At 48.1% G+C, this 15,106-nt stretch overlaps 1 protein-coding gene across 2 annotated transcripts; it reads right to left on the bottom strand.

Moving 5' to 3' along the window:
• Positions 1 to 9,370: 9,370 nt before the first annotated feature.
• CDC42EP5 (CDC42 effector protein 5) lies at positions 9,371 to 14,169 on the bottom strand. Of its 2 annotated transcripts, none has more exons than XM_033961927.1 (2): positions 13,906 to 14,169; positions 9,371 to 11,034 (listed from the first exon to the last, which is right to left on the bottom strand). In XM_033961927.1, exon 2 carries the CDS (start codon positions 11,014 to 11,016, stop codon positions 10,186 to 10,188), a length of 831 nt encoding a protein of 276 aa, XP_033817818.1. In that variant the 5' UTR covers positions 11,017 to 11,034; positions 13,906 to 14,169; the 3' UTR covers positions 9,371 to 10,185. The 2 variants fall into 2 exon arrangements, with proteins under 2 accessions (XP_033817818.1, XP_033817819.1); XM_033961928.1 differs by lacking the exon at positions 13,906 to 14,169 and adding an exon at positions 11,541 to 11,847.
• Positions 14,170 to 15,106: the final 937 nt, after the last annotated feature.

Here is a 15,106-nt window from a genome sequence, read left to right as displayed (position 1 = left end):
CACTACTCTCTCTATGCCCTTCATGATCTTGTAAGTCTCTATCATATCCCCTCTAAGTCTCCTCTTCTCCAGGGAAAAGAAACTCAGTTTCTCCAATCTCTCAGCGTATGAAAGGTTTTCCATCCCCTTTATAAGATGCGTCGCTCTCCTCTGAACCCTCTCGAGTAACGCCATGTCCTTCTTAAGGTACGGTGACCAATATTGGACACGGTACTCCAGATGGGGACGCACCATCGCCCGATACAATAGCAAGATAACTTCTTTCGTTCTGGTTGTAATACCTTTCTTGATTATGCCTAGCATTCTGTTTGCCTTCTTGGCAGCTGCTGCACACTGTGCCATCGGCTTCATTGTCATGACCACCATTACCCCCCAAGTCCCTTTCTTGGGTACTCTCATTTAATAACATCCCTCCCATCGTATAGTGTACCTCAGGTTTCTTGTTTCCCACATGTAATACTTTACATTTCTCAATGTTGAACTTCATCTGCCATCTCATCGCCCATTCCCCTAGTTTGTTCAAGTCCCTTTGCAATTCTTTGCAGTCCTCTTTAGTCCGAGCTCCACTAAATAGTTTGGTGTTCGCAAATTTTATTATCTCACACTTTGTCCCTGTTTCTAGATCATTTATGAATATATTAAATAGCAGCGGCCTGAGAACCAAGCCCTGCGGAACCCCACTCGTGACCCTCCTCCAGTCCGAGTAGTGGCCCTTGACTCCTACCCTCTGTTTCCTACCCGCCAACCAGTTTCTGATCCATCTATGTACGTCTCCTTCCACCCCATGGTTCTTCAGTTTCCGGAGTAGGCATTCATGGGGCACCTTGTCAAAGGCTTTTTGGGAAATCTAGATATATGATGTCTATGAGGTCTCCTTTGTCCATCCGTTTGTTAATTCCTTCGAAGAAGTGCAATAAGTTAGTTAGGCACAATTTCCCCTTGCAGAAACCATGTTGGCTGGTCATCATGATCCAACTTCCTTATCAGTTGGATTATCTACTTCATCTATCTGATTCTGGCCTCAAATCTACATCTGTCAGAGTACATCTCAGCACTATTACAGCTTTTCACATGCCACCTCTTACTGCTCATCCTTTGGTCTCCAGGTTCATGAAAGGACTTTTCAATGTGAAACCACCTCTCAAGCCTCTGCCTGTCGTCTGGGATCTTAATGTGGTTCTTTCCAGCTTGTTGAAGCCACCGTTTGAACCAATGGCCACAGCTCATCTCAAGTTTCTCACCTGGAAAGTTGTTTGAATTTAGTCCATATGTCTTATTATGTGTTTCTCTAATTAGTTTGGTATTGTTTAGTATCCCTAATTTTAACCTGTTTTTGTTAATTTTATTTTGTACACCGCTTAGAAACCTGATTTAAGCGGTTTAAATTTTTTTTAATAAACTTGAAACTTGAACTCTCACCTCTGCCAGGAGGATCAGTGAGTTACAGTAGTTGGTGGCAGATCCACCCTTCACAGTTTTTCATCATGACAAAGTGGTTCTGCACACATATCCAGTGTTCCCGCTAAGCTGCGCTGGCGCACAAAATATTAGGTCGCAGCGCACAAGTTTCTCGTCACAGCGCAGGACCGGCAAGATTGACTCATTTGAACTTCTGCAAGATCAGCATCGGAAGCGTGCGCTGGGCCGGAGAGATCTTGGGGAGCCTCCGACAGTGGCTTTCTCCCCTCTCTGCAGCTCTCCTTTACTTCCCAGCGCAGCGATTCACGAAGGCAGCCTTGGGGCTTTTGCTGAGTCGCGGCTGCCTCTGATGATGCAACTTCCTCTTTCCTCAGAGGCGGCGCGACACAACAAAGGACCCGAGGCTGCCTTCGTGAATCGCTGCGCTGGGAAGTAAGAAGAGCTGCTGGGAGGGGAGAAAACCACTATCAGTCTGGGAAGCTGCTGGGCAGGGGAAAAAAGGGACAGCTGCTACTGGAAAGGGAGAAGGAGAGATGCTTCTGGGAGGGGAGGAGGGAAAGGAATCTGGGAAGCTGCTGGGCCAGGAAAAAAAGGGACAGCTGCTACTGGAGAGGGAGAAGGAGACGGAGAGATGCTTCTGGGAGGGGAGGAGGGAAAGGAATCTGGGAAGCTGCTGGGCCAGGAAAAAAAAGGGACAGCTGCTACTGGAGAGGGAGAAGGAAAAGGAGAGATGCATCTGGGAGGGGAGGAGGGAAAGGAATCTGGGAAGCTGCTGGGCCAGGAAAAAAAAGGACAGCTGCTACTGGAGAGGGAGAAGAAGGAGAGATGCTTCTGGGAGGGGAGGAAGGAAAGGAATCTGGGAAGCTGCTGGGCAAGGAAAAAAAGGGACAGCTGCTACTGGATAAGGAGAAGAAGGAGAGATGCTTCTGGGAGGGGAGGAGGGAAAGGAATCTGGGAAGCTGCTGGGCCAGGAAAAAAAAGGGACAGCTGCTACTGGAGAGGGAGAAGGAGAAGGAGAGATGCATCTGGGAGGGGAGGAGGGAAAGGAATCTGGGAAGCTGCTGGGCCAGGAAAAAAAAGGACAGCTGCTACTGGAGAGGGAGAAGAAGGAGAGATGCTTCTGGGAGGGGAGGAGGGAAAGGAATCTGGGAAGCTGCTGGGCAAGGAAAAAAAGGGACAGCTGCTACTGGATAAGGAGAAGAAGGAGAGATGCTTCTGGGAGGGGAGGGGGGAAAGGGATCTGGGAAGCTGCTGGGCCAGGAAAAAAAAAGGGACAGCTGCTACTGGAGAGGGAGAAGGAGAAGGAGAGATGCATCTGGGAGGGGAGGAGGGAAAGGAATCTGGGAAGCTGCTGGGCCAGGAAAAAAAAGGACAGCTGCTACTGGAGAGGGAGAAGAAGGAGAGATGCTTCTGGGAGGGGAGGAGGGAAAGGAATCTGGGAAGCTGCTGGGCAAGGAAAAAAAGGGACAGCTGCTACTGGATAAGGAGAAGAAGGAGAGATGCTGCTGGGAGGGGAGGAGGGAAAGGAATCTGGGAAGCTGCTGGGCTAGGAAAAAAAGGGACAGCTGCTACTGGAGAGGGAGAAGGAGAGATGCTGCTGGGAGGGGAGGAAGGGAAGAGAGTTACTGCTGGACAGGAGGCTGGGAGAAAGAAAGAAAGGGGGCAGGCAGGGAAACAGAAGGAAAGAAGAGAAACAGAAAAAAAGAAAGAAAGGTCAGGGAGAGAGGAAGAAAAAGTTGGGGGAGGGAATGAGGTGTGGAGGAGAGAAAGCATACAGGCTGATAGAAGGGAAGAAAGATTGGATGCACAGTCAGAAGAAGAAAGTGCAACCAGAAATCACCAGACAAGGTAGGAAAAATGATTTTATTTTAAATTTAGCAAAGTGGAGGCAGTATTACCACAGTTTTCAAAGGAATTTGCCCAAATAACTTAATAGTTAACTGGGTAAATTCCCAGAGATGAAAACTTCCCTTCACTTACTATGCACAGTTCTGAATTTATATCTGCTGTCTATATTTTACAATATGGTCCCCTTTTACTAAACCGCAATAGTGGTTTTTAGCGCAGGGAGCCTATGAGCGTCAAGAGCAGTGCTGGGCATTCAGCGCAGCTCCCTGCGCTAAAAACTGCTATTGTGGTTTAATAAAAAGGATGGAGGGTATATTTGTCTATTTTTGTATGCTATAAAAACCAAATACAGAGAGAGACTGAGAGCTGTTGACGAAGAGCTACGTGTGTGTCTTTCTTCCATTCCAGCCAGAATATCAGCTTTGTGTTCAGCCAAACAGGCCCAGGTTTCGCACTGAATAAAGTATTTTATAATTTTTATAATTTTTATTTCATAATAAAGTAATTATAAAATACTTTCTTTGTGTTTATTTGATTCCTATTCAAGAGAATTACTTTATATATAGTCAATATAGGCAGAGAGTTAAATTTTTTAACATTTTCTAATGGTGGTGTGCCTCGTGATTTTTTTCATGAAACAAGTGTGCCTTTGCCCAAAAAAGGTTGAAAAACACTGGTCTAGAAATTGAAAGCATCAAACGTATTGTCTTCTGGACTGTTTTTAATTTACAGTTTACACATATGGATGTAACAGACATAACTACATTTGTTGTAAAACATTTATTAAGATATCATTTCATCCCTACAATTTCTGTGTTCTTAAAAATATTATTTAACGTTATTTAATTTAGCGTGTAGGCCTAAAATTCCTTTGAATACCTCGTCCTCATGTATCAGCAACTTTGACAACATATTTATTTGGCTCATAACTTGCTGGCGCCCGATATTTTTAGCTCACAGTGAAAAAAGTTTGCTCACAACACCCGCCCGCTTAGAGGGAACACTGCACATATCCCAAGTTTCTACTAAAAGTTGTCTCAGATTGTTCTACCAGTGTTTTTTCCTAAGCCTCATTCTCACCCAGGAGAAATCGCTTTGCACATTCTGGACTGTAAACGGGCTTTGGCCTATTATATTGACCGGACAAAGCCACATCGAACATCTCCCCAACTGTTCATCTCTTTTGATCCAAACAAATTGGGGCATCCTGTTTCCAAGAGAATGATTTCCAACTGGCTGATTGCCTCTATCTCGTTCTATTATGCTCAGACTGGACTGGCACTGGAGAGTCGTGACACAGCCCACAAAATTAGAGCTATGGCAGCTTCTGTGGCTTTCCTCAGATCTACTGCCACTTGGTCCTCAGTTCATACATTCACTTCTCACTACTGTCTGGAGTCCTTCACCAGATGGGATGGCCACTTCGGCCAATCTGTATTACAAAATTTATTTTCCTAAAGGCCAACACTCCCACCATCCCATTTCTGTTAGCTTGGAGGTCACCCATACGTGAGAATATGCTGCCTGCTTGTCCTAGAATAAATCACAGTTACCGTAACAGGTGTTATCCAGGGACAGCAGGCAGATATTCTCACAACCCACCCACCTCCCCGGGTTGGCTTCTTTACTGGCTTATCTTAACTGAGAGACCGTACGCCCTATGTTGGGCGGGAAGGCACTCGCGTATGTGCGGTTCAGGCTATCGCGAACTTTCTAAAGACTTAAAGTGGTGATGCACTTTTAAAGTGGTCTGTACCAGGGCTTCATCGGTGACGTCACCCATACATGAGAATATCTGCCTGTTGTCCATGGATAACACCTGTTATGGTAAGTAACTGTACTTTATCTGCACATTGTCAGGGCAAATATGCCTCAAAGAGTCTGTTGTGTGGACTGAGAGCCCTGGAATTCTAGATGGAACCACAATAGAGGAAATCCAGACTAACAGATTTGAAAGATCGGTCTATAAGGGACAGATGCATTTACTTTAAGTAGAGCCGTAACATGATCATTACCTTTGTGATGACAGCTACATTTTAAATTGTTTGACAACCTTATATTTATACAATTCTTAAACTGTGAAACAGGGCATTATAGAACTGCTCCTGAGATATTTATTTAAAATTTTTTATTTTACCATTCTAAGTATATTACAACACCCCCCCTATAACATCAATAAACAAACATAACATCAAGATAAAATAAAACCAGTGAAGTAATTTCAAGGATGCAGCTTAATTTTATGGGACTGTGTACAACTGAGGCAAACTTTTGAGTTGAGGGCAAGAAGGTTTATTGGGTTTAAGGGGGGTCATTGATGGCCAATAGGTAGATATCGTCTGCATAAGTAAATGGGTAAGAGTGAGTCCGGCCTGGAGATTGCATATGATGTCTGTGTAAGATATGACTCAAACCAGTCCAATAACAGTATCTCAGAGACAGATTTCCTGTAATTGACTAACTCGGAGCCAGTGATCTAACACTGAGGAAAGGTTGAGGGAAACGAGAATGATGGCATGATCTGTCATGACGAACAGTGGCGTAGTGAGGGGGGGGATCTGTCCTAGGCACCATCTTGCTCAGGGCACTGGCGCCCCCCCCTTCCCACTACCGCATGTGCACCTCTTCCCTTTCCCTGTACCTTTTTATCTTTGGTGCGAACAGCCACTAACTTGCTGCCTGCATCAGCTATGGCGCTGCCTCTGACATCACTTCCTGGATTTTCCAGGAAGCTGCACTTAGCAAGAGAGAGAGCGCCAAAGCCACCATAGTCAGTAAGTTGGTGGCTGCTCGTACCAAAGTTAAAAAGGTGGAGGGGGATGGGTGCCACTCACCCTCACTATGCCACTGATGACGAATGCATGTAAACAGTGGTCAACCTTTCAGAACAGTGGTGTTTCCTAAAACAACAGCTTCCACAATTTTACATATATGGTAAGTGGGAAATAAGCTGACAGTGAGATCCAAACTAGAGAATGATGCAGGGGAAAATTTGTCCCCATCCCCACCCTGTCCCTGCCAACTCAGTCCCCATCCCTGCAAATCTCGAATAGTTATGATTTTATACTGAATTTAGTTTTATTAAAGTATAAAAAGAAACAATATTCTGTCCAATTGCCATTTTATAAATCAGAGCAAGGATCAACAAAATCCCTGTTTCCCCTCTTTTCCCCCTCACAAATATCCCCTCCAATATCGAGAAAACTGAAGTCAAATTATGACAGGATGCTGCACAGAAAATCATGCTAACAGAATATTGCAGTCACACATGACAGGAATAGTGTTAGGGGAGTGTAACTAGGGCAACTGCCCCCTGGTCAGAGAGAGCCCTAAGCCAGCTGGAAGCTAAAGAAGCCTGGCCTGGGCTTTGCAGTCCCCAGTTATGTCTAACATCAACTCTAGCAGGATACATATTTCAAATCTGATATATTCTAATCACAAAATAAATTAATTTTTTCTGCCTTTTGTTATCTCGTCATTTTATTCTTCAAGTCATGTTGGTTTCAGGTGCTGGTCTCTGTTTTGTCTTCTCTTAACTTACTTGTCAGGGGCTCCTGACCATTTGACATGCTGTCTTTCTCCATGTTCACCATCCATCCATCTCTGTATGTATTGTTCCCTTCTCTCTGTCTCTTATATGCCCCTTTCTGCTATTCCCCTGTGCTCATCTCCCTGCCTTCATTACCTCTCCATTCTATGACCCCCTACCCCTGTGTACAGTATTACTCCTCTATATCCCCGTCTAACATCTTCCTTCTGCATTCTTATTCTCCCCATGCCTAGCCATCTTCTGTGTCCATATACCCTCCCATGTCCAGAATTACCCCTCTGTGTCCATATAGCACCCCATGCAGCATTCCCCTTTTTGTCCCTGTTCCTATGCTCCCATCCATGCCCACCATCTCCTCTTTTTGTATATTTCCGTGTCAGCTTCTCCCCTCTCTTACTCCTTTACACTGTGTGTCTCTCACACTCTTTCCTCCGCTGTGTTCAATATTTCCTCTCTTCCTTCATTCCCTTGGTTCAGCTTTTCTCTTTCCCTTTCTCCCTCCCTGCAGATCCTGCAACTTTCTCCCTTCCCGTGGGTTCAGCATCTCTATCCCCTCCCTTCAGTGCCTAGGTGTGCATCTGGCACCTCTCCCTTCCCTCCAGCTCCACTCCACCCACTACATGGGCCCAGCACTGTTTCCCTTCTCCCCTCAATCCCCAGACCAAATCCAGTAACTGTCTCTCTTCCCTTCAGCTCCAGCAGCCCAAGCAAACTCATCCCTCCTTCGCGAGTGCAGCAGCAGCAGCCTCTCCTCGTGAGTCCAGCCACCTCCTTCCCTCCCTATCACGGATCCAACAGCCCTCGCACCTTCCCCTCCCTGAATGCTCTACGGGGTGGTGAATGGCCTTGTTCCCATACCCGTAGCAATCAATTGAGTTCTCCCCCATTCCTGCGGGTTACTGTGTCATTCTCTAATCCATGCCAATCTTGTTTTGCATAATTTTATGAATGTATCATTGCAATCTGCTTTGGATAATGGAAAATGAAAACGCTAAATGTTATGTATGATGTATGGTAAAAACGGAAGAAGATGGGATAAAGCCATGGGGTCTAGAGTGGATTTCATAGAAGCAGACGAATCTCTGCACTGGGCCTTTGTTTTCTTCATACCATCTGTATGTGGCAGGGGCAGTTCACAGTGAAATTAACAACAGATGGCATTGGAACTTGTGTCTCTGTGCTAGGTCAGACCCGATGAGATTTGAATCCATATCTCAGGGTTTCTCAGCTGAGCTTGGTGGTAAGAGACAGGATCAGAATCCATGTCCTGGGGTTTGGCAGCTCAGTGAAAGCGGTGGAGCCTGGTTCTGCAGCTGCATATACCCCGGCCTTGAGGCATAGTGGGAAGGACTTAAAGTGTTTAGCTGCCTGCCCACCTGTGTAATATGTCGGAGCAGAGCTAAGGGATGGGCAGCAGGAGTGGAATTGATGCAACGTTGTCTCCCATCCTGCTTCTGTAGAGGGTCACACATCTGCTTGCCTCTCATCTGCTATACGCTCTCACAGGTCTTGGTCTTTCCCTAGTCTTCTCTCCACATCCCAGTCCTCTTGGCGTCTGTCTCTTTGCTCCTACAACCTCTTTTGAATGTTTGGCCCAGTATTCACCAGGCTCTCATTGTAAAAACGTTTTCTTCCTCTTGTTCTGAAGTTTGGCCTGCTTCTTACAATCCATAGTCAGAACATACAAACCCCCCCCCCCCCAGCTGCTGGAAACGGTTTGAACTCTTCTTCATCTCTAATCACAGGGGAGAGAAAGCTGAGCCCATATTAAATGCGACCAAAACTGGCACACAGATTATTTACATAGAATGAGAGCAGTCTGTTGTCTGTCCCTGCCCCAAGAGCTTACTTATACAGTTTTGGAGCGCTGTAGCCCACACCATCATCAACTGTGTAAGCTCTTGGAGCAGGGACAGAGTCAAAAGATCTCTCTCATTCTATGTAAATAATCTGTGTGCCAGTTTTGGTCATCTTGGTTGATGGTGTGAGCAGGGCAGGATTAACCAATAGGCCCGAAATGGTCAGGGGGGCCCAATGAAGGAGGGCATCAACATTGTTTTTTCCAAACGGTGATGGGCCCCTCCAGCATCAATCGGCAACACAGGCCCCCACCCTAACCAGCAACACAGCCCTCCCCCCATCGACAGAAAGTAAGACAAGCAAGCAACGCAGGTAAGAAAGGCAACTGTAATTGTGCAAGCGGTGCTGCTTGCCCAGAGCTTCCCTCTGACGCAGCTTCCTGTTTCCGCCTGGGCGCATGGTGGGATGGGGCTGGGCAGGGGGCCCAGTGTACTTGTGTGCCTAGGGGCCCTCGATGAATTAATCCTGCCCTGTGGGTGTGGGCCACAGAGTTATGCCCCTGGACCCCTTCACCCTCTTCCCTGCATTGGCTTCCAGACTTATTCAGGCTCAAAGTTGTAAAGCCATATGGAGTAGGGACCCAGGAAAACCAAACCCACAAGCAACAAACAGATTAGAATATAAGCAGAAACACCCTCTTCAACCCTGCCACCCCCACACCCAATCACAAAAAAATGTACAGCTGAGTCTAGCAGTTAATAAAAGCAGAAATGCGCGGTTATATTTATGAAAAGTTGTACAGTTTTTAAAAAATACCTTTTTATACAGTTGGGTTTAACAGGTTCACAGCTAGCACTTAAGATGAACAGAAGGATGGTGTGACTCAGGTGAGGAGGGGGGTAACTTCTTTGCATCAGCAGGGTTCAAGGAGTCCATCCTCCCCCCCAGTTGACTCAGGCCACCCCCATTAGCCACTTGGAGGTATAGCCAGACCCTCTGCATGTTGCAGGAATCTTGCGAGGAAGGTGGTGTCGATAGAGGGGAGGGAATGTCCTACAGGAACAAGAGAGGTATTGGGAACCAGAGAGAGAGATGAGACAGCTCTCTGATACTATTCTTCTGCCCCCAAACTCACCCCTACTCTTAACCACACATTCCTCATCCGCCTTCTGTTCAACTACATTCAAAAGTTCATTTCATTCCTTGCCCCCCCCCCCCCCCAAGGCGCAAAGAGAGGTTCACAGGTTGTATTCATCTCATAGCCTTTGAGGTCAATCCTCCATCCAAAAGAATGAGGAACCCAGTTTTGGGAAGGCAGATGAGAGATCTTTCTCCCAGAACCCAAAGAGGGAGAAGGTTCCTCACTTAGAATCAGTAAGTTGAATTCTGTAGAAGGCAGAGCAGCTCTCCCTGTTGAGTTTTAATACCTTGAGCAAGCAGCCAGCCTAGGCAGTATTGGTCATATCCCACTTCACACACCATCAATTCTTATCTCACCCATGCCATGTCAATCCTTGATTTCTCAGACCAGCCGATTAAAGTCTTGGGTGGGAGAAAGAAGTACAGTCCTATAGTCCTATTTCATCATCGGTATCATCAAATGTGTAGCTTTGCCCTCCCTCCTCCTCCTCCTCAATCTCTTCTGCCTCCTTCATATGGCAGCTGGCAGAAACACTCTGTTCGGGGCTGACATCGACATCCTCATAGACTGAATGCTTCTCCTCCTCACTGTCACACTCATAAGCTGAGGTGGAGTCCCTCCTGCTTGGCATGGTCAGATTGTGCTGGGGGGGTGGATGAGGATCTGCTGAAGCTGGGGAAGATGTCTCCCTTTCAGCACCAGCAGCCTCTGAGGAGAGTTTGTATTCAAAGCAGTACAGGTCCCCTTTGGTCTGTCCCCATTCGCTCTCTGGTTCCTTCTTGTCCATGACACCCAACACCTCGTCCAGGATCGATGGGCCCAGGTCCAGGTGGAAAGACAAGATAGATTCTGCATGCTTCAGGCCACAGTCATCACCTGATGATATCCAGTCAACGCCATCCGTCTGTGCGGCTCTGCTGCCATAGCTTCCAGTGTTCCAGAGAGCCAGCCCATCCTCCGTGAATGAGCCAGAATTGGCTGGGCTGGAAGCTATGCTGCCAGCCCCAGAAGCGATGCCCGAGGACTGGGAGAGCTGGCTAAGTGACCCGACTCCGTTTTTCCTGGCTTCAGGCTGCTCGGGCATCGGGGCCGGTGAGGGGCCATGGTTGCTGAGGAAGGAGGTGTCTCCGAAAGCATCGCCGCCCCTCCCCACGTGCATGGTGTGACGGAAATCGCCCAGCGGAGCACTGATCATCTCTCGGTCGATTCGAGGACGCTTCTTCGTGTGCGCGCTGCTTGACTGCTTGAGGATGGGCATTTTGGCAAGAGGGGCAGCCTAGGACAGGAGAAGAAAAGGAAGACATTTCAGACAGATGTCCGCAAGCGTACAGGAGAATTAGCAGACTGAGCCGATTGTGGCAGTGGTCATTAAGGTGATTATTTAATCCCTCAAAAATCTGTTTATACTGTACTACTGCTTCTAGAGTTGGTACACTCACTCTGGTACCAGCACACTCTCCCTTGAGCCTGTACTAACCCAGGATTGTGATGCGCTCCCCTCTAAACCAGTACCGTCCCAGTATCCCAGGAGTGTGTTAGAGGACGCTCTCTCCTCTGAACCAGTACTGTCCCAGCGTCTCAGAATGGTATTGGGGGACACTCTACCCTCTGACCTAGAGCCCCAGCAGAGCAGTAACTTTTAATTTCCAAAGTCTGAGTCCCAAGGCAACATTTGGGAGCCCCCATAGCTGGGAGGTAGATCTTGCACCCCTTCCCCCCCCCCCCCCCCCGAATCCAACCAGAAAAAAATCTTTATTTGAGGCTGGCAGGCTCTGAACTTGCCTCTAATACTGTCGCTCGCTACCTCCCAGTCTCCTTCACGGACTGGCCCAGGCAGCAGGAGAAGATGGAAGAAGTGTGTGGCTCTTAGCAGCTGCCAGGGCCTACCGGGTAGATCAGTTGAGGGAGGTGGCACAGGAACACTTTTAGAGGGCGTTTCAGTGTTTGCCACGGTTGCCTCCATCCCCACAGCTCAGGAGTCACCCTGCGCTGCTGGCTCTGTCTAGGTGGTTACGAATGCTTCAGTAGTCCAGCCTCCTCCCTCTCTGCTGTTCCCAGTTCTCTCTCCTAAATCCAGCTGTGAGGCATCCTGTGAGAATTTAAGATGACAGCTAAAGGACTTCCTGCCCTAGGAAAATGAAATCACCTCCTTCCCCTCCCCCCCATCCCTTCTCCAGACCACAGACTTTCAAAGAATGAATTCCTATGAAAGGACACAGCGGATTTCCCCATCGCCCCCTTTCCCCTTCCCTGGACTGGCAACGTCCCAGCCTCTGGTAGCCAGCCCCACTGGGGGTGGGGTTGTCTCTCTTGGAAGGCTTTCACAGAAGTCGAGAGGGAGGGGGGAGGCTGTGTCTGCTCTCTCTCTCATCAGCACATCTGGAACCAGCACAGCTGGATGAGTGGTGGGCCAAGATGATGCCCCTCCCCATTTCCTGTCCCAAAATACAGCTCGTCTTTATTCTATGCTGTGGGGGAGGTTAAGAACTTAGAGGTGGGCACAAGATAAAAGTTTGGGGGCGGGGGAGGATGTTTTAGGAACAGAGGAAGGCTGATGAAGTTCCTGAGCACTAGAGCGACTCTATTTTTCATTTGGGAAGGAGGGGGATCACTGGGAAATGGGGTTCTTGCTCCAGAAAATGGGGCCCCAGTCCTGGCTCTCGTGTCCCCTGGGCAGCCACTCCCTCCCTGGATCAAAAACCCACAGAATGGGTTCAACCCCTGCACGTGCAGTTATGGGAAAGAGGCTGACGCAAAATTCCAGGAAGGAGCAGGGTGGGGCTTGGAGCTGAGGTGGCTCAAAGGACACAGAGTTCAATTAAAATACTAGAGTGTTATCACTGTGCCGAGATGATTTTTGTACCCCTAGCCAAAAACTTTGGTGCAGCCCGGAGCGAGTCCGTACAATTTTGGAATCTCCTGAAGCTAGCAAGGGTTTTATTTGGGTCTCCTAATGAACTGGCTGATAAGAACTGGTGGCAAAGGATCCTTGGTAGCGGGGGATTGAGGATCTTCAGTGGCAGGGGATTTAAGAGTTAAGCCTGGGGTGGGCACAGAGGAGCCTCAGTAGCAGGGGAGCAAGGGGTAAAGCCTGGGATGGCCACAAAGGAGCCTATGACGGGGGAGTGAGGGGTAAAGCCTGGGATGGGCACAGAGGAACCTCGGTGGCGGGGGAATGAGGGAAGCCTGGGATGGGCACAGAAGAGCCTCAGTGGCGGGGAAGCGAGGGGTAAAGCCTGGGATGGGCACAGAGGAGCCTTGTTGGTGTAGTGTGGCATAAAAGTCATAGTTGAGACAGGTTCTGCAGGTAGGAGAAATGGGCAGGCCCACATGTGACGGATTTTCCTGGTCTCTGTTATATAACTAAGTGCTACTCAAAGTCAGGCTTTGAAGGAAGTTCCAAGATGCAGTTTTCAGAAGTGAAATGTATCATATCCGCCAGAAATACAATTCCCCAAAATACTGCATTTGTGTTCCAGCCCGTACTGGGGTGGGGATAATGGACTTCACAGTCCATTGCTAGATGGTGTTCCTCTCTCAGCACACTGTCAGCATGGAGAGGTTAAGTGACTTAGGTGTCTACTTCTCTAGGGGGGGAGGGGGCAGTCTCTCTATTCGACTGACTTCTGCCCAGGTAGCCTTTACCTAGGAGATGAATTCAGCTTAACCTCGACGTCTCTATCCTCTGAATCTAGTAGGATGGCAAGAGACCCCCTTGGCCTTAATTGTTTTCCTTAGATCCCCGCCCTTCCTTTAGTGCCTAAACCTCCATGATCAAGCGCTGTGTTGTTCCTCTGTTATCCCAGAACCAGATCTTTATTAATGCCCCTTCTTATTTTTTATTTTTTTTTTTTTTTATTCTGGACCTTCAAATCTGGAACCTGAACATATTCAGTATCAACCATCGCCCCCCCCCCACCCCCCATGTGAGCAGTTTGTAAAATTCATGTTTCCTAAAACTTTCACAATTCCTGCAGTAATTCTCCTCCCTGCCACCGCTTCTCTTGTTCGGTCCACAAGAATTGGATTCTCCTACATTTTTTTTTTGGGGGGGGGCTGGTCCAGCACCCCCCCATTTCCCCTTTCCTTGCCTGGGACAAACGATCACCCTTCCAGCCCTTTCCCCAACAAGTCCGAAATAACCTACCTTGAACAATCCCAGGCTCGGCTCTCTCCCAGGGGTGGCCGAAAACTCCCAAGATCGGAGCGGTGCCTCCTTTCCCCCCCCCCCTTCTCTCTCCTCCTCGGGATTCAGGAGGTTGGACAGGCAGAGCCCAGCCACTGCCTCAGCCTCCTTCCCTGGGGTCTCTCGCTCTCTGTCTCTTTTCCTCTTTCTCCGCCTCTCAGAGGCGCTTCTGCTCTTCCCTTATCCTTGCTCCAGTTTTTGTTTTTTTTTTCACCTGGGCAGGAAAAGCGAGGGAAGGGAGGGGGAGTTAATCAGTGATCAACGGGATTAGAGCATGGAAAAAGGAGTTATGCCTTGAGTGGGAAAAGTCCAAAGCCTTTGGGGTGGGGTGGGGTGGGGTGGGGTGGGGGAGGAGGAATAAATCAAAGTTGGGAGGGGGGGTCAACTTTGCAGATCTGGGAGCCAAGAACTTTATCTAGGTTAAGACAGCAGATCTGCTTTAAGAGGTTTTTTAAATCAGAGTCTCATCCCCTGTTCCTTCTTTAGAGACACTCAGATCTTCAGAAGATCTTGAAAGGAGGGGGGGGGGGTCTTTACTCTGATATTAACCATTCCTGTCTCTCACTGTGTGTAGGGCAACTTTCTTCCTTGGAGGTCATTATTTCTGTCCCCCCCCCCCTCCCCGGCTCTCCTTTTTAGTCCCCTCTGGTAGTCTCATCCTGTGTTGGGGGGGAGGGAGTGCATGTCCCTGGACTCCCTGCCTCCTAATTCTACTTTTAATGACCAGCAGGGATAGCTGGGGCTTTTTGCCCTGCAGCTCCGGCCTCATCCCTGGTATTTCCTGAAGCCTCTAGTCTTTCACTCTAATTTCTTCCAGACCCGGTTTTTGGAATGGAGGGTGCTTTTGTCTTGGAAGGAACAGGAGAAACTGAGAAAGAAAGACTTGAAAGTGTAGGAGAGAGAGAGGGAAGGCAAGCTAGAGGAGAAAAGGAGAGCTGTATTGTAAGGAGAGAAAAGAAAAGCTGGATGGGAAAAAGGATTGGAGGGTAAGAGGGTAGAAAGCCAGGACTAGGAGGGCTGGAGGGTGAGAAGGAAGGAATTTGATGAATGCAGAGTGAGATCATTAGAGATGATAATTGTGTACTTGTGTTTATGTGTCTGTGTTCCTGTGTCCTATATGTCCATACCAGACTAGAGACCAGACTCATGCCAGCTGTATCCT

Source organism: Geotrypetes seraphini, chromosome 10, assembly GCF_902459505.1.
Source record: "Geotrypetes seraphini chromosome 10, aGeoSer1.1, whole genome shotgun sequence".
NCBI classification, from domain to species: Eukaryota; Metazoa; Chordata; class Amphibia; order Gymnophiona; family Dermophiidae; genus Geotrypetes; species Geotrypetes seraphini.
This window is presented reverse-complemented; position numbering and strand designations above follow the sequence as displayed.